At 41.7% G+C, this 21,951-nt stretch overlaps 1 protein-coding gene across 1 annotated transcript in view; it reads right to left on the bottom strand.

Moving 5' to 3' along the window:
- Window positions 1–21,951, bottom strand: part of LOC115092485 (unconventional myosin-XVI-like) — a 507,378-nt gene that overhangs the window by 260,594 nt on the left and 224,833 nt on the right. Inside the window, 2 exon segments of the mRNA XM_029603325.1 lie at window positions 5,525–5,677; window positions 19,816–19,888. Coding sequence (XP_029459185.1) covers window positions 5,525–5,677; window positions 19,816–19,888 — 226 coding nt within the window.

The following is a 21,951-nucleotide window of genomic DNA, read 5'->3' as shown; positions in this document are numbered from 1 at the left end:
ACTGAGTTAAGGGAAGGGGTACAAGTAAGTTGCGTAGGAGGATTAAGAGACGTAAATATGTAAAAATATTTAAACTTCTTGAGCGCAGGCGGGGAGCAAAAAGAGGACAAAAAGAAAAGTAAGAAGCGTAGAAGGGATGGTCTTAAGGTGTCCAAAAACATTTTGAACTGGATTAGAGGGTTTTTCAGGTTAGCAAGTGTAGTTGGTCACTATGAGCCGCAGCAATATGGGGCCTTGCTGGCATATGGGAATAGCATAGTAAGAGCTTTTCGAGATTATGAAGGCTGGGCTTGGCTAAATTAGGATGAGAAGTTTAGAGATAAGATGGCGGGGAACAGATATATGTCTTGGGGAACGCAGGACATCAATTTATGGTTGACACAAATGACTAATAAAAGTGTGGGGGATGTTAAACAAGCTGGGCAGTCATGGGCAGTCATGGGCAGGATGTTAAACAAGCTGGGGGTCATGGGCAGGAGAGTATAAACAGCGGTGAGGTGGGGGTAGCTCCTTTCATGGTTCATGGATGGGGCAAAAAGGGGGGAGAGGGGGGAGAGGGGGGCAGAGGTTTGGCAGGGAGCCACGATGTTTGTTGGAGATTCAACAAGGCGACTTGCCTGTTCCTGGATTCCAAGTTCAAGCATGCATGTTCAACATGCAATGGTCCCCACCCAGCCTCCAAGTGTGGCCAGGCCCCAAAGTGCTGCCCTTTCAAAAGGGGGAAAGCTGTGATTGGCACTCAGAAAAAGCATCTTCCCCGTTAGCGTTCCAGGAGCTAGAGAGTTGGCTGGAGCTCTATCCAGATCGTAAGGTGGTGTCTTTCCTTTTTAATGGTTTTGCAGAGAGGGTATTGTATGTACAAGCTCAGGCAAGGTGGTCTGCCACAGAGCTCCAGTAGAGGGGTAATACGAACAAATAATCACAAATAATCTTTCCCATAAATACAAGATGAAAGAGCACAAAAGAAAGCAGTATGAGAAGAGTAAACGCCGGAGCTCGAGTCAGCACATCTCGTCAGGGCACCATCTTCAAGCAATCGTTTATTTCATCTAAAAACTTTACCTCCTTTGCATGTACTGCTATTTGCCCAATCAATATTGAAGTAATTGAAATCTTCCATTATTTCTGTACTGCCAAACCTTTTAGCTTCCCCAATTTCTGTTAGCATTTTGTTCATTTTGGCCCCCACTGCTTTACTCTTCCCCACCAGACATGGGATTTCTGCCCAGAAAAAATTCTCCTGTGTAACTCCTGCAGGATCATTATCCTGTTGGACTTTATGCTATCCCTAACATAAAGCACCACCTCCCACCAAATCAATCCACTCTATCATTATAATTTGCACCCTGGTATAGCACTGTCTCATTGGCTATTCTCCTTCCACCATGTCTCTGAGATGCCAATTAAGTCAACTTCTGTATTCAGTGCTAAACATTCCAAATCTTTCATCTTACTTTTTATATTTCTGGCATTAGCATATAGATATTTCAAGGTATGTTTTTTATTTTAATATACAACTTTCTTAGTAGTTGACAGGGATAATTTGGAATCTTTTAACTCAGTTTGTTCTTTATTTATAGACAAATGGGCCTCATATGCTTTCATTGGAACTTCTATATTGGGATGTCCTAACTCATATTATTTTATTATCATTTGAAGATACATCCCTCCGAACCATGCGCTGCTGAGTAACTGTCAGCTTTTCCTCATGTTCCAGTTTAAAAGCTGCTCTCTCTCCTTTTTAAAGTTTTGTACCAGCAGCCTGGTTCCACTCCAGTTAAGGTGGAGATCATCCTTTCGGAAATAGACTCCCTCTTCCCCAAAATGTTGCCCAGTTCCTAGGGAATGGCCTCTGCTATTACTGACATCAGTAGCATAGGATACTTCTTAGTGTTTGGGTACTTGCCAGGTTCTTGTAGCCTGGATTGGCCACTGTTGGAAACAGGATGCTGGGCCTGATGGACCCTTGGTCTGACCTAGCATGGCAAGTTCTTATGTTCTTAAAAGTAAAGCTCTCTTCTCTGCACTATCATCTTATCCACATATTGAGGATCTGAGCTATGTCTGCCTTTGGGGATCCTGCATATGGAACAGGGAACATGTCAGAAAATGCTCCTCTGGAGGTTCTGGGTTTTGACTTTCTACCTAATAACCTAAATTTGGCTTCTAGAACCTCACTCATCTTTTTTATGGTACTGTGCCCATTCATCTCACATCAGCTGGCGCCTCTACAGCACAATCTAAAATCCTATCTAGGTGATGCATGAGGTCCAGGTAGACAAGCTACCAAGTAATCATCATTGTCCACCAGCCACCCAGCTATCTACATTCCAATTGATCAATTCATCAATGCCAGCCAACCTAGCTCTTCCTTCTTGGCAACCCATCCTCAGTGTGAGAGCATAAAGCATCACCTAGAGAGCAGGTCCTAGCTACAGGATCCTTTCCTGCTATACCAAGTTGATTCTCTCAATCCATGAGATCTTGCTCCTCTAAGGCAGCACAGGGCTGCCAGACTGGAGTTGGGACTTGTCTACTATATCCTGAAGGTCTCCTCTATATACCTCTCTGTCTGTCTCAGCAATTCCAGGCCTGTCTTCTAGTTTCCAGAGATCAGACTTGTTCTCTGAGAACCAGGAGCTCTTTGCACCAGGTGGACATATATAACCTCTCACCTAGTAGTAGATAATCATAAATTTGGCACTCAGTGCAAAAGACTGGAAAGCTCTGATGTCATTACTCGACTGCTGTCTGCATCTTCATACTGTTGAGCTCTCAGTTAATTTAGGTTGCTAAAGCAGTAGGGATATGTAAACTAAAATTCTTTAAATGCATATGGAGTATTTAATGCTAATTTGGCAAAGGCCTGCAAAGGGACAATTAATATATTAATAAGGAATGGATCACTCCCTTGTTTCAGATGATACATTTAAAATTATCTAGCTTTCTTGTCTTTTTATCAGGCACACACATTTAGAATCAGCTGCCTTTCCTTTATAATGAAGCACACAAACTAATAAGTATTTTACTCCACAGTCTCACTCTCCCCAAAACTCTTAATAAATATTCATTAATCCTCTTCAGCCACCTACAAAATATATTGTTCTCAATGCTCACCATTTAAGACATTGATATTAAAACCTCTTCTGTCCTTATTTTCACCTTTCATTTATTCATTTGCTTCTTCACCTTGTTTCCCTAATGCTGCTCCTTAAGTGCTCCTTCCACTACAATCATTTTACTATTTTATGGTTTTTTTTCTTTCCAAGACTAAGGTTTTGTATGATTATATTGAGCACAGATAATACCTCTGTCACGTACTCTGCTTCCTTCATTTTGACATACCTTTTTTCCCCAGAAATCTGCAGAACCCAAATCAGACCATCCGTCTATGTCTTCCAAGTTTTCTTTCTACACTTTACTTAAGGTATATGAGAATTGTATTTTGAGATTGTGAAGTTTTTTTTTTCCTGCAGTTTGTACTATTGGACTACATTTTGGCCTTCAGTAAACTTTACTTGTTGTTTTGGAACATAGCACTTGTGAACTGACTTTTGGAGTGACTGGATGTGATTCCCTTGAGCCTTACAGGTTGGTTTGCCCCTCTTTTGGCATAGCCTACCAGAGGTGTGACCTCCAAATCTATAAGTGGGCGATTCATGAACAAGGTGGGACTGGTAGGATCTAAGAGGAGCAGGTTTAGGGCTTATTCTACCTACAATTACCACCTTCTACTCAAGTTGAGCCCTTAGGTGCTGGCAACTGGCAGAAATTGGACAGGAACAACAGGAAGCACAAGACACACATTGTCCATACAGAACCCAAACTTATAGGGTCATTCTTCAAATCACGTTATGGTGTTTTCATTTTTGGGCATTTTTAGGCAGGGGGAGGGACAGAGATGTCGAGGGAGATAGAGAGCACCTCTGGGATGGCATCATAGTAAGTAGCTATTTATGCTACTATAGGAGGCCCACCTAGTAACTTGAGGTGGCCCCTAACTCCTACACTGCTACGTAAACCTCATCTCGAGTTACAAGGTGGGCCTTCGATAGAGATATAAATAGTTTACTACTACAAGGGCCTTGAAGATAGGGTGCTCTCTCTCTCTGTGTGGTGAAATGAGCACTTTGTAGCTAGGAAAATGTAATTATTGCAATGTGTGCTAACTTTGCATAGGTTTTTCCGCAATGTGCAAAAAGTGAACACACTTTGTGGTAATACCTATGTGAAGTGCTAATGTGGCTAATTGTGATAATTAGGAATTAACATGCCCCTTTTTCTACCGCATGCAATATTTACAGCAATTTGATTAATGCTGCTATTAGAGAACTAGAGGTACCCATAGAATCAGGGCAGGACCACTGCTGGGAAACCTGGAGAAACAAAGGCACCCAGTACAGATGTGCTTTGGGTACAAATTTCATGTTGGGCTTCTTTTTGAGGCCCTCCCTGCAGGAATTTCGTTTTTCCCACGATTCAGGGATTTTTTTTTGGGTGCCCCGATTTTCGGGTTAGTGCGCACTAACTCAAAAATGAATTTTTTTCCGAAATTTCCGAAAAAATTCAATCGTTTTTCGGTTCTCCCGAGCCATTCCTAATTCGGGGGAAAACGACTGCACATCCCTTGCACCCACAGATGCAGTGTAGGACTAATACAGGAGGACTGGATACACAAAGCATACTGAATACCAGATACATGAACACGTTTAGGATCAAACAGAAAGATGAAACATAGGACCAAGACTAGGACAAAATGTAAGACCAAACAAAACACCAAGCTCTGGAAAAGTGCAGACTGTGAATCTGGAATATAACTGTGTCAAAGTCGGAACAAGCTGGTCATCAGCAGGAAGTGGGAGCCTTAGAGCTGGGAGGACTAACTGCATGTCCAGACAGGAACACGTTGGCCACCAACAGGAAGTAAGGACCAAAGAACCGGAAGGACTAAGCAGATATCCAAGAGAACCCCCCAAGGCATTCTGCTTGTCCCCCAGAGCACAATCCAGATTTCCAATCTGCACCAAATTGGAGCGCACTTTGCGGTACCTGAAGCATAATCGTAATCGCTAAGTTACATAAATAATTAAAAATAGACATTGTTGAGAAACCTGAGGTATTCAGAATTATCTTTAACCACAATCTAGACCAGGCAGGTAGTTAAAGAAATATTTAATGGTTGTCTGCATAATTGTTCTGGTAGGAAATGATCATCTTCATGAACTCATTTTAAAACTGAAAGTATTTGCTTAAGTGTTTATATAGAAAAGCATATCCATAATACATTGGGCCCCTCGATACTATATACAGACAAATAGTTGAGTTAATGGAAGTTAAAATGTATGAACACTAAAGGCACCCACCAAGGCTTCAATTTTAGTTGTTTCTTCTTAAATTTCTTAAATCTTCAGAAATAAAAGAGGTGGATAGTCAGAACAAGAACTAAAAAGCAACACGACTTCAATAGTAACCAGGATATTTACTGATTTGTGCAAGATTTTAACATATATATGTGAAAGGATACCTGAAAGAAAAAATCCAGGACAGTGGTCTGGTTACTGGTAGAGTAAACCGTTTCCATGGTAACCCCCTCTTGTATACATTCTGCTTGCTCTTGAAGAAAAAGCACTTCATTGATATACTGATGCATCTTCTCATTGATCATATTGATGCACAGCTATGGCAAAAGAAAAATATGTTACTTAAATGTACGTAAATACTGTTACGTGAACTTGCAGTGTGAATCGGTCATGAAACTTTGTAGGCTATTTTCCTTAGGGTTGCCAACTGGCTGCATTTGCTGAGGATAGACAAATTCAGTCTTAGTTTACACCACTCCATACATGCTGGCAAGTGTTATATTTCTTATATATTCGTGCAATGGTGTAAAACCTGAACTGAACCACCTTGCCCTGAAAAAATGGAGCCAGTTGACAACCCTAAGATAAATAACATTATAACAAAAATGTGGACATTCGTTCTGGTTATTAAGAACATAAGAACATAAGAAATTGCCATACTGGCCCAACATCCGGTTTTCAACAGAGGACAATCCAGGCTACAAGTACCTGGCAATTACCCAAACACTAAGAAGATCCCATGCTACTGATGCAATTAATAGCAGTGGCTATTCCCTAAGTCAACTTGGTAAATAGCAAGTAATGGAATTCTCCTCCAAGAACTTATCCAAACCTTTTTTAAACACTACACTAACTTCACTAACCACATCCTCTGGCAACAAATTCCAGAGCTTAATTGTGCATTGAGTGAAAAAGAATTTTCTCCGATTAGTCTTAAATGTTCTACTTGCTAACTTCATGGAGTACCCCCTAGACCTTACATTATCCAAAAGAGTAAAAACTGATTCACATTTAACCATTCTAGACCTCTCATGATTTTAAACACCTCTATCATATCCTCCCTCAGCTGTCACTTCTCCAAGCTCGACAGCCCTAACCTCTTTAGCCTTTCCTCATAGGGGAGTTGTTCCATCCCCTTTATCTTTTTGGTTGCCCTTCTCTGTACCTTCACCAGTACAACTATATCTTTTTTGAGATGTGGCTACCAGAATTGTACACAGTAGGGATGTGAATCGTTTTAGGACGATTAAAATTATCGTCCGATAATTTTAATATCGTCTTAAACCGTTATGGAACACAATACAATAGAGATTCTAACGATTTATCGTTATAAATCGTTAGAATCGTGAGCCGGCACACTAAAACCCCCTAAAACCCACCCCCGACCCTTTAAATTAAATCCCCCACCAAATGACTTAAATAACCTGCGGGTCCAGCGGCGGTCCGGAACGGCAGCGGTCCGGAACGGGCTCCTGCTACTGAATCTTGTTGTCTTCAGCCGGCGCCATTTTCCAAAATGGCGCCGAAAAATGGCGGCGGCCATAGACGAACACGATTGGACGGCAGGAGGTCCTTCCGGACCCCCGCTGGACTTTTGGCAAGTCTTGTGGGGGTCAGGAGGCCCCCCCCAAGCTGGCCAAAAGTTCCTGGAGGTCCAGCGGGGGTCAGGGAGCTATTTCCCGCCGCGAATCGTTTTCGTACGGAAAATGGCGCCGGCAGGAGATCGACTGCAGGAGGTCGTTCAGCGAGGCGCCGGAACCCTCGCTGAACGACCTCCTGCAGTCGATCTCCTGCCGGCGCCATTTTCCGTACGAAAATGATTCGCAGCGGGAAATCGCTCCCTGACCCCCGCTGGACCTCCAGGAACTTTTGGCCAGCTTGGGGGGGGCCTCCTGACCCCCACAAGACTTGCCAAAAGTCCAGCGGGGGTCCGGAAGGACCTCCTGCCGTCCAATCGTGTTCGTCTATGGCCGCCGCCATTTTTCGGCGCCATTTTGGAAAATGGCGCCGGCTGAAGACAACAAGATTCAGTAGCAGGAGCCCGTTCCGGACCGCTGCCGTTCCGGACCGCTGCTGGACCCGCAGGTTATTTAAGTCATTGGGGGGGGGGGTTCGGGAGGGTGGGGGATTTAATTTAAAGGGTCGGGGGTGGGTTTTAGGGGGTTTTAATGTGCCGGTTTTGCGATTTTACGTTTTTTCGATTTTTCACGATTTTTCACGATATTTTACCCCCCCAAATGGCAACAATACGATTCCCTCCCCCTCCCAGCCGAAATCGATCGTTAAGACGATCGAGGACACGATTCACATCTCTAGTACACAGTACTCAAGGTGTGGTCTCACCATGGAATGATACAGAGGCATTATGACATTTTCCATTTTACTCCCCATTCCCTTCCTATTAATTCCTAACATTCTGTTTCTTTTTTTTTTTTACTGCCACAGCATACTGAGCCAACAATTCCAATGTATTATCCACTAGGGATGTGAATCGTTTTCCATATCGTCTTAACGATAGAAATCGTGTGGCAGGGCAAGAAAATCGTCTTAGGCACGATTTTTTAGTTAAAAAATCGTTAAAAATAGTTTTTTTTCCGATTAGTGCGCACTAACTCGAGTTAGTGCGCACTAACTCCCGTTAGTGCGCACTAACTGGGAGTTAGTGCGCACTAACTGAAAATGATACAATTTGACACTTTTCAGGTCAGTTAAGGTCAGTTTAGGAATGAATATGTATTCCTATTGGCTGCCCTCTTATTTATTCATGTTACCAAGTTTCCTACTGACAGTATATGGGGGATGGGAAATGGAAACAGTTGGTAGCTTGACAAAACAAGTAATGTGATCAGTCAATGTGACTAGAACTTGTGCCCTAACCCTGATACCAGGGGTATTGTGATCTTCCTGCACACAGTGCCCTATCCCTATTAATACCAGGAGTGTTGTGATCTTCCTGCACACAGTGCCCTATCCCTAATACCAGGGGTGTTGTGATCTTCCTGCACACAGTGCCCTATTCCTGATACCGGGGGTGTTGTGATCTTCTTGCACACATCCCGATATCAGGGATAGGGCACTGCATGCAGGAAGATCACAACACTCCTGGTATTAATAGGGATAGGGCACTGCATGCAGGAAGATCACAACACCCCTGGTATCAGGGATAGGGCACTGTGTGCAGGAAGATCACAATACCCCGGAGGAGTGAGGGTCAGGCAGCTCCCCCCTGTCTGTGAAGCCAGCCTCTCACTAGTAATGCAGGGAGGGAGCTGTCTCAGACTTCACCATCCTCCCCCCCCCCCCTCACCCACACACCATTCACTAGCTGGGACATGGGGGAAGTCAGGAGTGAGGGTCAGGCAGCTCCCCCCTGTCTGTGAAGCCAGTCTCTCACTAGTAATGCAGGGAGGGAGCTGTCTCAGACTGGTATCAGGGTTAGGGCACTGTGTGCAGGAAGATCACAACACTCCTGGTATTAATAGGGATAGGGCACTGTAAGAGATGACTGTAGTAGATTGAATAAAGATCTGATGTTTCTGCTCTCCTCACACCAAACAAAAACAACACACAAGCAGAGAAGCCCTTCTTACAAAGCTGAGCTAGTGAGTTAAGTAGGAGGAAAAGTAAACATACTGGTGCCAGTGTGGCTACTTAAAAAATACACTTACCAACAATCAATTACATATATTTGAACTGTGTACAGTTCCAGCCAGGACCACCTTTCTAAAATGCACAGTGATTGGCAAATTCAACATGCACTAGCATTTCAGGTGCCTGCTAACAAAAATAATAAACAAACAAGTTCTAGTCACGTGAGTGCTGATCATTACATTACTTTTTTTGTCAAGCTTCCAACTGTTTCCATTTCACATCCCCCCAACCATATTGGTAACATCAATAGATAAGAGCACAGCCAGCCAATAGGAATACATACATACATATTCATTCCTAAGTGACCTTTACTGACCTGGGAAGTGTGAACACTTTGTTTCATTTTCTGTTGGTGTTCGTTAGTTTCCAGTTCCATTTCCCATCCCCCCAACCATCACCTCAGTGGTAACCTTGGTAATATCAATAGATAAGAGGGCAGCCAGCCAATAGGAACACATATTCATTCCTAACTGACCTTCAGTGACCTGGAAAGTGTTTATTTGTATCATTTTCAGTTAGTGCGCACTAAATCGAGTTAGTGCGCACTAACGGGGAGTTAGTGCGCACTAACACGATTTAACGATTTTTAACGATAAATCGTTAGAATTTCTATTGTATCGTGTTCTATAACGATTTAAGACGATATAAACATTATCGGACGATAATTTTAATCGTTGAAAAACGATTCACATCCCTATTATCCACTATAACGTCTAGATCTTTTTCCTGGGTGATAGCTCCTAATATGGAATCTAACATTGTGTAACTACAGCAAGGGTTATTTTTCCTATATGCATCACCTTGCACTTGCCCACATTAAATTTCATCTGCTATTTAATGTGGCTATTTAAATTCTTTGCAAGGTCCTCCTGCAATTTATCACAATCGGCTTGTAATTTAGCTATACTGAAAAGTTTTGTATCGTCTGCAAATTTGATTTCCTCACTCATCGTAATCTTTTCCAGATCATTTATAAATAATGAAAAGCACCAGTCAAAGTACAGATCCATGAGGCACTCCACTGTTTACCCTTTTCCACTGAGAACATTGACCATGTAATCCTACTCTCTGTTTCCTGTCTTTTAACCAGTTTGTAATCCACGAAAGGACATCACCTCCTATCCCATGACTTTTTAGTTTTCGTAGAAGCCTCTCATGAAGGACTTTGTCAAATGCCTTCTGAAAATCCAAATACACTACATCTACCGTTTCACCTTTATTCACATGTTTGTTAACCCCTGCAAAAAAATGAAGCAGATTTTTTGAGACAAGAATTCCCTTGGATAAATCCATGCTGAATTTGTTCCATTAAACCATGTCTTTCTATATGCTCTACGATTTTGATCTTTAGAATAGTTTCCACTATATTTCCCAGCACTGAAGTCAGGCACTTTGGTCTATAGTTTCCCAGATTGCCCTGGAGCCCTTTTTAAATATTGGGGTTACACTGGCCACCCCCAGTCTTCTGGTACAATGGATGATTTTAATGATAGGTTACAAATATTAACTAATAGATTTGAAATTTCATTTTTTAATTTCTTCAGAACCTTGTGGTGCATACTATCCGGTCCAGGTGATTTGCTACTCTTTAGTTTATCAATCTGGCCTACTACATCTTCCAGATTCCCAGTGATTTGGTTCAGTTCATCTGAATCACTCTTGAAAACCATCTCCAGAACTGGTATCTCCCAAACGGATATTAATGATAGGTTACAAATTAATTGAAATAGGTCTGAAATTTCATTTTTTTAAATTCTTTCAGAACCCTATGGTGTGCATACCATCTGCTCCAGGTGATTTCTTACTCTTTAGTTTGTCAATCTGGCCTACTACATCTTCCAGATTCACAGTGATTTGGTTCAGTTTATCTGAATCACTCTTGAAAACCATCTCCAGAACTGGTATCTCCCAAACGGATATTAATGATAGGTTACAAATTAATTGAAATAGGTCTGAAATTTCATTTTTTTAAATTCTTTCAGAACCCTATGGGGTGCATACCATCTGGTCCAGGTGATTTCTTACTCTTTAGTTTGTCAATCTGGCCTACTACATCTTCCAGGTTCACCATGATTTGGGTCAGTTCATCTGAATCATCACCCTTGAAAACTGTCTCTAGAATAAGTATCTCCCCAATAAACAACAAAGAAAATAATTTGTTTAATCTTTCTGTGATGATCCCAGAAAACAACACGGAAGCCAATCCAACATAGCAGCAATGCAACCAAAACAAAATCAGATTGGTGTCTGGAAATACTTTAATTAAAGGTAAAAACCAGTGCCCAACTCGGGCCAAGTTTTGCCCATACAATGTGGTCTGCTTCAGGGGCTATATATAAAAGAGCAATGTGAGAAAGAACATGATCATTCAAATAATGTTAATTCCTTCACAGTAAACAGTAGTGCAGGTACAGACATTAGCTTAGGCACAATAGCTCAGAGCACAGTCTGTAAACCGATTAACATCTCAGCAAACAGAAGTCATACCAGAAGTGTATGCTGAAACACTGACTTGTGCAGTTTTGTACTATAAATTTAAACAAGATTCCTGCGGTGGACAAATACAGTAGACTTCCTGTAACATCTTCTGTTGGTTCCAGACCATGCAATGCTTTAAAGTTAAGGCTAAAGGCCTGGTTTTAAAAAGCATTTACATGCTTAAAACGGGGTTTTATAAGTGAAAAATGTACTTTACCTGTGCAAGTGGGCTTTTAAAAATTGCTACAATATAGGCTATTGAAATATCTATACAATATTTATGTGTAAGTGTACTTTGTGCACGTAAATTACTTAAGATTGCTATGATAGTAGGTTACATTGTAACTCCTCAAAATTACCTCCTTTGATTTTAAATTTACATTTGTTCACTACTGGTAGCAGTATAAGTCCTTTAATAGCAGTGTGACACATGCTTTCCTTTGCAAAACCATGCAGCTGTATTTTGCACAAGTTGCAGTTTCCTAATTGTCTTATTTGGTAGATATGAGTGCAGCCCATTACAGTAATCAATGTGCAAAGTCACTAACATTTGCTTTACTATTGTTAATGCTGGCTTCTTTAAGTAAAACCATTTCCGTTTAGAGAAGACCAATTTACAGGTCCTCCTAACATGTTCAAGAATGAGTTTAAGTTTCCAGGATGCACACTTGTGCCTGTGGTTAAATTGTCATCCCATTAATCATTGAAAAGAGTATCCAGCTTAGGGATATTTTATTTCCCTTTTCCTAGGATCGTGGTCTTGGAGTTAAGCTTTAATTCATTAGCCTGAAACCCACTTGCTGTGGCCTTTAAATACAGATTCAACATTTTTACTGTCTCATCAGGCATTTTGTCCAGCAAGAGAAATATCAGGAAGCCACCATGTACACCTCACTCCAGGGACCTTTTGTCTGACACAGCATGACCTAACCCTTACCTCTAGAATCGTCCTGACAAAAAAAAAAGCAACAGCCACGCCCATGCAGTTCCTCTAATACCCAGTGTACTAAATATCCCCAACAAAATGATGTGGTCCAAGGTGTCAAATGCCATGGAGAGATCAAGCAAAGTCAATAATTAACTTTCTCCCTGGTCCATGTCATTGTGTAGGTCATCAGTACTACAGCCAGTTTTAAACATAGACTAAAGATGCACTAAACCTCCACCCATTTCCAAAAAAATGTGTATACTGCAAGGTAAGCACCCGTTAAATAAGCTTGTCCAAAAAATAAATACATAAAAAGGCAAATTCAAAACAAGTCTTGCCAAGCTTTAAGCGTGATGGAAGAAATCAAAGGATGATAATTCTGTATTTGTCTTTTGTAAGAGCTTGTGTAGAGTGGGGATGTGCCTTTGTCTGAAGCAAAACAGAACACTTTAAAATGTTTTATTTCATTTCATTTGCAAAACAAAATGGAAGAAAATTCAACAAAGTTCTGCTTTTCATTTTGTTTCATTCCCCACATTGGGTTGCCAACCATCCCCAGCCTACGTCCCCTATCACTCATTGCCCCCCCCCCCCCCACAACCCCGCAAAAGTTAAAAATGTCAAGCCCCATCCTTCTGATGCCGGATACCTCTTGCCCCATCATTGGTGTTCAGAGTCCAAATGGGGCAGAAGCCATCCCCAGTCACTCCTGCCCCATTGGGTCGCTATTTGAAAATGGCCTTGGCAGTGCCATTTGGTCCATGCGGACATACAACTAAATATTCATACAACAAAATGGTTCTGCGCTCTGGGCTGACTGGCGCCATTTCAAATACCAAAAACCTGAAGAGCAGGAGTGACTGGGGTTCACTCCTGTCCCATTTCGAGACCAACAAATGAGTAAGAGGTATCCAGGGGATGAAGGCAGGTCACGGAGGCTTGGGATTATTCTTTAACTTATAAATGTCAAGATAACATAAGCAACAACACTCAAAAGAAATACTATATGGTAACTAAAATGAAACACAGTGTGAACAATTATCATTCCAAAAGGAAATTAAATATTAGGCAACCTGCATAATTAGACCATGAATGAAGAAAGGAAAATACATTTTAAGAGAGACTTAAAGAGCAATGCAAAATAAGAAATATAGGAATAGCTGGGTTGCGATTGGCTTCATGTCACATGATATCTCAATAGTGGGATCCTCAGAGGTCTGGGTCGGGCAGCCACAATTATTTTGCTAGTCAAAAGGCCATTAGTTGGGGGGGGGGGGGGGGGGGGAGAAGGGTCTCAAAAAATATATATCAAAACTTTTGAACTTGACAATACATTTGCAAGGAAACAATATAAAGGAGGTTGCAAGCTACACTAGTTTAGGCCTCACTAACAGAAATGGTTTCCTCTTCTTTTGCATGGCACTTACCAAGTCTAGAATCATACAAATCTTAAAATTCACGAAAAGAATCTCTCTATAGTTGAAGAATCTTTTAATAAACCACGCCCTTCACTGTCAAGTGCCAATCGAACTGCTAAGGTTGCCAGTACCACTATATTGGTATCTGACCTCTCTTGGAAACCATTTAAATTCACACTGTCAAATGACAGCTGCAAATGCAAACCCCCAGCAGCTATCTTCTTCCCCGAGGGAGGTAATACATTTTTAGGAGAGGCGAAATGAGGTAACCATTTCATTTCAAATGCACAAAATGAAATAAACCACTAACAAAATTAATATATGAAACGAAAAATAAAAATGTAAATGCATAACCCCCATTGTGTAGGACTGACAACCCTTATGGGTAAATGTTTAAAGGGGTTATTAATGGAAAATAAACATATATGTAAGAAAGTAGCCTGTAATTGTGTATATGCTATTTTATAAACATCAAAAGAATCCTTGTATTTTCTGTTTTGCATGCACTTTTACCTGCTCAAAAACGGGGCGGTCAAGAGCTATTCCAGGGTGGGGCCAGGAAGTTTGCACAGAATTTACTATTTTATAAAAGATGTATGTGAATACTGTTATCACTTGGGTCCTGGCTAGATGTAGGGAACACTACCCTTGCAGTGGTGCAGGACTGCAAGGCTAGGGCCAGTCTTCTGCCTAACCAGCCCTCTCACATGCAACTTGAGCCCTTGGGTTCTGGGGGGCCAGCAGGTATCCGCGGCAGCAGTACATCATGATAAGTCTGAAGCAAGGATTGGACAGGCTGGTAAGGCTGGAGCAAAGCCTGTTCAGGAACAGAGTGCAGGTAAGGGCTGGAACTGAGGCTGAGTGCATGTGAAGATTGGAATTGGAGCTTGAGTGCAGGCCAGGACTTGAACTGGAGCATGAGTGCAGGCAGAGTCAGACAAGAAAGGACATAAAGGCCTGAAGGCAGCATTAGGCAGGGAAGAACCTGAGAGGCAAAACAATGGAGAGGCCTAGGTAGGCCACAGAGCAAGAGAAGGCCTATATAGGCCAGATGGCAAGGCAAAGAACAAGGCCAGATGGCCACAAAGCAAGACAAGGAACAGGAAGGCCCTTAGCACTCAAGGCAAGGAAAGAAGCAGGAAGGCTCTTAGCCACAAGGTAAGGCAAGGAGCCGAAAGGCCCAGAGGCCACAAGGCAAGAGAAGGATAGGTCTGGGTAGGCCACAAGGCAACAGTGGCCTGGGCAAGGAGCCAAGGGCAACTGGACACAAAAGTGAGAAGGGTTTGGCAAGGCTGGATAATGTAGGGCTGAGGTGTGGTTGTGGTACAGGGAAGGAGGAGGAGTTTGGCAAGGCTGGAGACATGGTTCACTGAAGACTCCTAGTGGCTAAGAGGCTGAATTTCAGGCTGAGTTTGATGAGCTTGAGGAGCTGATGGGGATAGCATGGAATGAAGCTCTGCATAGCAGGTGAAATCATAAATAATTAGGCAACTTATTCACCCAATTTCACTCTTACTAATTAACTAGTGCAATTGTTATCAAACGCATCTGCTATTTTTGGTTTGGAGATCTGGATGAACAGGGTGAAGTACTAGGAGGACTTTGGTGAACGGGATAGACTGGGTAAACTGGCATAGGAATCGGCAAACTGGTGATTTCAAGTATGCACACATATTTTAAAGTACATCTGCTTCCGTGTATAAATCAGGATTTTGTGTGTACTTTTTTAAGCATTAAATACTCACACATGTTTATAAACTAGGCACAGAAAGTACGATCTCTGAAGGCTAGAGTGGCAGACCTGGCAGAGAGGTATATAGATGAGACCTTCATGGATTATAGTAGCCAAGTCCCAACTCCAGTCTGGCATCCCTGTTGCTGCCTTGGAGGAGGAAGATCTCATTATTGGAGAGCATCAACTTAGTGCAGCAGGAAATGATCCTGTAGCAAGGACCTGCTCTCTAGGTGGTTCATTGTTCTCTCACTCCAAGGATGTATCACTCAGGCCCTTCTGCCAAGGAGGGAACAGTCATAGCCGTCATAGTTGGTGATTCGATTATTAGGCATGTAGATTCTAGGGTGGCTGGTGGACATGAGGATCGCCTGGTAACATGCCTACTTGGTGCAAAGGTGGCAGACCTCACACATCAACTAGATAGGATTTTAGACGGTGCTGGAGAGGAGCCAACTGTCATGGTACATGTGGGTACCAACTACATAGGAAAATGTGGGAGGGTTGTTCTGGAAACCAAATTTAGGCTCTTAGGTAGAAAACTGAAGTCCAGAACCTCCAGGGTAGCATTCTCTGAAATGCTCCCATGAGCAGATCCACAGAGGCAAGCAGAGCTCTGGAGCCTCAATGCATGGATGAGATGATGGTGCAAGGAAGAGGGATTCAATTTTGTAAGGAACTGGGGAATCATTTGGGGAAGGGGGCGTCTCTTCTGAAGGGATGGGTTCCACCTTAACTAGAGTGGAACCAGGCTGCTGGCACTAACCTTTAAAAAGGAGATAGAGCAGCTTTTAAATTAGAACAAAGGGGAAAGCAGACAGTCCCTCAGCAGTGCATGGTTCGGAGGTCAGTACCTTCATAGGTTACTAATGAAGCATTAGGGGATCCCAGCAGAGAGGTCCCACTAATAACAAAAGTAGTCCAAGTACCTGTAATTAAGAATTCACCTGAGTTAAAAGATTCCAGTTTATCCCTGACAATGGAAAAGCAGAATGTTAATACAAACAAAAAACAAACTTTAAAATGTTTGTATGCTAATGCCAGAAGTCTAAGAAGTAAGATGGGAGAATTAGAATGTATAGCAGTGAATGATGACAGACTTAATTGGCATATCAAAGACATGGTGGAAAGAGGATAACCAATGGAATAGTGCATACCGGAGTACAAATTATATCACAATGACAGACAGGAGCATCTTGGTGGCAGAGTGGTGCTTTATGTTCAGGATTGCATAGAGTCCAACAGGATAAAGATCCTGCATGAGACTAAATGTACAATTGAATCTTTATGGGTAGAAATCCCTTGTGTGTAGGGGAAGAGAATAGTGATAGGCATCCATCTGGCCAAAATGGTGAGACAGACAGGGAAATGCTAAGAGAAATTAGGGAAGCTAAACAAATTGGTAGAGCAGTAATAATGGGAGATTTCAATTACGCCAATATTGACTGGATAAGTGAAACATCAGGACATGCTAGAGAGATAAAGTTCCTGGATGGATAAAAAGACAGTTTTATGGAGCAATTTGTTCAGAACCGATGAGAGAGGGAGCAATTTTAGATCTAATTCTCAGTGGAGCACAGGATTTGGTGAGAGAAGTAACAATGGTGGGACCACTTGGCAATAGTGATTATAATATGATCAAATTAATGACTGAAAGGGGGACAGTAAGTAAATCCATGGCTCTAGTGCTATACTTTCAAAAGGGAAACATTGATAAAATGAGAAAAATAGTTAGAAAAAACTGAAAAGTGTAGCTACAAAGGTAAAAACTGTGCAATAGGCATGGACATTGTTAAAAAATACCATCCTGGAAGCACAGGCCAGATGAATTCCATGCATTTAGAAAGGTGGAAGTAAGGCAAAACGATTACCGCCATGGTTAAAAGGTGAGGAGAAAGAGGCTATTTTCGCCAAAAGATCTTCATTCAAAAATTGGAAGAAGGATCCTTCAGAAGAAAATAAGATAAAGCATAAGCGTTGGCAAGTTAAACGTAAGACATTGATAAGACAGGCTGAGAACATTTGAAAAGAAGTTGGCCATAGAAGCAAAAAAATCACAAAAACTTTTTTAAAATATATCCAAAGCAGAAAGCTGCAAGGGAGTTGGTTGGACTGTTGGATGATCAAGGGGTTAAAGGGGCACTTAGTGAATATTAGGTTATCATGGAAACATTAAATGATTTCTTTGATTCAGTGTGTACTGAAGAGGATGTTGGAGAGATACCCGTTCCGGAGAAGGTTTTCATGGGTAATGATTCAGATGGACTGAATCAAATCATGATGAACCTGGAAGATATGGTAGGCCTGATTGACAAACTGAAGAGTAGTAAATCACCTGGACCAGATGGTATACACCCCAGGGTTCTGAAGGAACTAAAAAATGAAATTTCAGACCTATTAGTAAAAATCATCCATTGTACCTGAAGACTGGAGGATAGCAAATGTAACCCCAATATTTAAAAAGGGCATCAGGGGTAATATTGGAAACTGTAGACTGGTGAGCCTGACTTCAGCGCTCGGAAAAATCATAGAAAAAGTTATAAAGAATAAAATCACAAAGCATTTAGATAGACATAGTTTGATGGGACACAGCCAATAGGGAAGTCTTGCCTCACATCTCCTACATTTATTTGAAGGGATGAATAAACACCTTAAGCAGTAACCAATAAAAAAGGACTTCAAATATTTTTATAAAAAAATGAAATTAAAAGACCAGTGACTGCAACAATTGGCTTACAAGAAGTTTCTGAGAATTCGGATCTCTTGCCAATACCGAGGTCTTCTCTCTATTACAAAAAGTTTTTTTCCAAAAATATTTTTAAATAATTGTGAAAATGAATAAAGGTAAAAAAATTTAATAGTTAAAATTCATAATAAAGTACTTATTTACAGTGATTTCTTGCAGCAAAGATTCTAACTATAACTAGTCATTTGATCTTTATTCTTATTTCATGCCACCATATTGATCACATCATAGAAACTAGGCTCTTATGTTGCTTTGAAGTGATTAAGCAGTTTTCATCACATAAAAGTTTTAGCAACAAGATTCTTTCTTCCTTGAAATGTATCTGTTCTTTAGCTCTCCTGGTAAGCATAATTTTTCTCATTGATCTTTATAACTCAAAAGGGGCCCATTTTCCATCAGAATATTCTGATTATCTTGATATCAAATTGTGTATTAATTATTTTTAGCTGGTTGGGTGAATTTACACTAATTTGAGGAGGATACAATATTGATCATGTTTCCATGGTATCACAAAATAATAGGGATGTGCAATCTTTTTTCCCAAATTAGGCAATTTCAACGAAACTGCCTAATTCGCAATGGTTCAGGAGAACAAAAAAATGATTGAATTTTTTCCGAAATTTCAGAAAAAATGCATTTTTGCTTTAGTGCGCACTAACAGGAGTTAATGTGCACTAACTCCCCATTAGTGCGCACTAATTCTGCCACGTTAGTGCGCACTAAAGCAAAAATCGTGGCCCCCGAAAAAAAACAAAACCCGAACCCTGAAGCACATCTCTATAAAATAACACTCATTGTTTGCTTAAAGGTGATATATGACTATCTGATTCTATGCTTTTTCACTTGAGCTTTAACTTTGCTATAGATAATCTATAGGCTACTTAAAATCAAATAGAATTTAATCAGTAGTCTTCATTGTTAAAATTAGATGATATCAGCCTCTCCATCTTAAAACAGCTAAATTATTCAGTTTTCTGTAATGTTCTTAAAATTACTTTTAGTAAGTATTTTTCAAAGGGACTCCTGAAAGTAAAACAGTGTTTTATGCACAGAAATGAGCTTTTATAAAATTACCCGGGCAATGTGTGGATAAACGTATGCACATGTACCATGTTCATGCATAGTTTTACCCTAACAGAGCAGAGGCATTCCTGGGGTGGAGCTGGAGAGGGTTTTTGACTTACATGCACACGTTTGGATTTTAAAAGTATGCATTCAAAGTTTCACAGAACATTTGTGTGGATGTTTTAGCAGGTGTAATTTGTGCAAATATGTTTGGGGGATAATGTTCAAAGTGGACTTACGCACATAAGTCAGCTTTAAAAATTGGTGTAACTTGGGCATGTTTTTGCTGTTTTATCAAGGCTGTTTAAAAATTACCCCCTTAAGTACACTGAAATATTTCTTTAAGTTATAATATCAATCCCAATCTTGAAAATGTATTTTGACAAAAAAAAAAAAAAGAAAAACTTTACATTATCTTTATGTAATCAAATAATCACCTGCTCAAAAGCATTCTTCTGAAATTCCTCAAAGCCAAAATTGTCCAGTATTCCAACTTCGAGTGTTTGGTCACTAAAATAAAAAAGAACATGAGGTTATATCTATGCAAATAAACAAAGATTATCCTTATGTCCTCCCACAAATCCTGTTCTCTTCCTACAGCAGGTTTTCTTTTTTAGAACGGTCATTTTTTTCACAATTGTATACAAAACTACTGAACATGCTTTGAATTAACACCTGAGACTGCTATTCCAGATAAGCAATTTTAAACATTATTTTAGGGATTTTATGTATCCTGATTTGGGGTACATTTTCTAAGCAATCTAGTAACCTAACAACAGGCTTAGGGAACTAGATTAGCCCCTTTGATAATTTTCTGCAATTGATTGGCTAAGCACAGCTGCATAGTTTCAACATGCACAAGATAAGCATCGTGGGGAATGGTGGGCTTGGGGCAGGAGAATGAACTTAGCTTGCACTTAGCTGGGGGCCGATGTAAAGAAGGGGCACTAACATTAGCACTAGGGATGTGAATCGTGTCCTCGATCGTCTTAACGATCGATTTCGGCTGGGAGGGGGAGGGAATCGTATTGTTGCCGTTTGGGGGGGTAAAATATCATGAAAAATCGTTAAAAATCGTTAAAAATCGAAAAATCGAAAAATCGAAAAACTGGCACATTAAAACCCCCTAAAACCCACCCCCGACCCTTTAAATTAAATCCCCCACCCAAATAATTTAAATAACCTGCGGGTCCAGCGGCGGTCCGGAACGGCAGCGGTCCGGAACGGGCTCCTGCTCCTGAATCTTGTCGTCTTCAGCCGGCGCCATTTTCCAAAATGGCGCCGAAAAATGGCGGCGGCCATAGACGAAAAAGATTGGACGGCAGGAGGTCCTTCCGGACCCCCGCTGGACTTTTGGCAAGTCTCGTGGGGGTCAGGAGGCCCCCCACAAGCTGGCCAAAAGTTCCTGGAGGTCCAGCGGGGGTCAGGGAGCGATTTCCCGCCGCGAATCGTTTTCGTACGGAAAATGGCGCCGGCAGGAGATCGACTGCAGGAGGTCGTTCAGCGAGGCGCCGGAACCCTCGCTGAACGACCTCCTGCAGTCGATCTCCTGCCGGCGCCATTTTCCGTACGAAAACGATTCGCGGCGGGAAATCGCTCCCTGACCCCCGCTGGACCTCCAGGAACTTTTGGCCAGCTTGTGGGGGGCCTCCTGGCCCCCACGAGACTTGCCAAAAGTCCAGCGGGGGTCCGGAAGGACCTCCTGCCGTCCAATCTTTTTCGTCTATGGCCGCCGCCATTTTTCGGCGCCATTTTGGAAAATGGCGCCGGCTGAAGATGACAAGATTCAGGAGCAGGAGCCCGTTCCGGACCGCTGCCGTTCCGGACCGCCGCTGGACCCGCAGGTTATTTAAGTTATTGGGGGGGGGGTTCGGGAGGGTGGGGGATTTAATTTAAAGGGTCGGGGGTGGGTTTTAGGGGGTTTTAGTGTGCCGGCTCACGATTCTAACGATTTATAACGATAAATCGTTAGAATCTGTATTGTATTGTGTTCCATAACGGTTTAAGACGATATTAAAATTATCGGACGATAATTTTAATCGTCCTAAAACGATTCACATCCCTAATTAGCACAGGTTTTTAGTGCCCATTTTTCTGGCATTAAATTAACAATGGTATGTAACAGGGGTTTTAACTCCTAAAAAAAATGTGCAGTAACGGCCGGATTTTAAATCGGCCACGCCGCGTAGAAATCGCCATTGACGCGTGTGGCCGGGCCCTGCGCTCGCTGCATGCATTTTAAAAAGGGCCCGGCCTCACACGTAAGTGGCCATACGTGCATAAGTGCTGGGCCGGTGCCATTTCTCGCTGTCCACTTGCGGAATAAAGGGTAAAAAAGTAAATAAAAGGGGGTTTTAGAGGGTGGAGAGGAGAGGGGGGAAAGAAAGGTTAGCATAGGGGATAAGAAAATCTCCTCCCAGTCCGCTCATACGCACGCGGATTATATAATTGGTGTGTCCATGTGTGCGTGCCGGGTAGCGCACGCGTACATTTTAAAATCTACCCTTAAAACAGGAGTAAAAACCATCACTGATTAGCATGGGTGCATGGAAATCCCATGTAAAAGAAAGCAT

Source organism: Rhinatrema bivittatum, chromosome 5 (assembly GCF_901001135.1).
Source record: "Rhinatrema bivittatum chromosome 5, aRhiBiv1.1, whole genome shotgun sequence".
Lineage (NCBI taxonomy): Eukaryota > Metazoa > Chordata > Amphibia > Gymnophiona > Rhinatrematidae > Rhinatrema > Rhinatrema bivittatum.
This window is presented reverse-complemented; position numbering and strand designations above follow the sequence as displayed.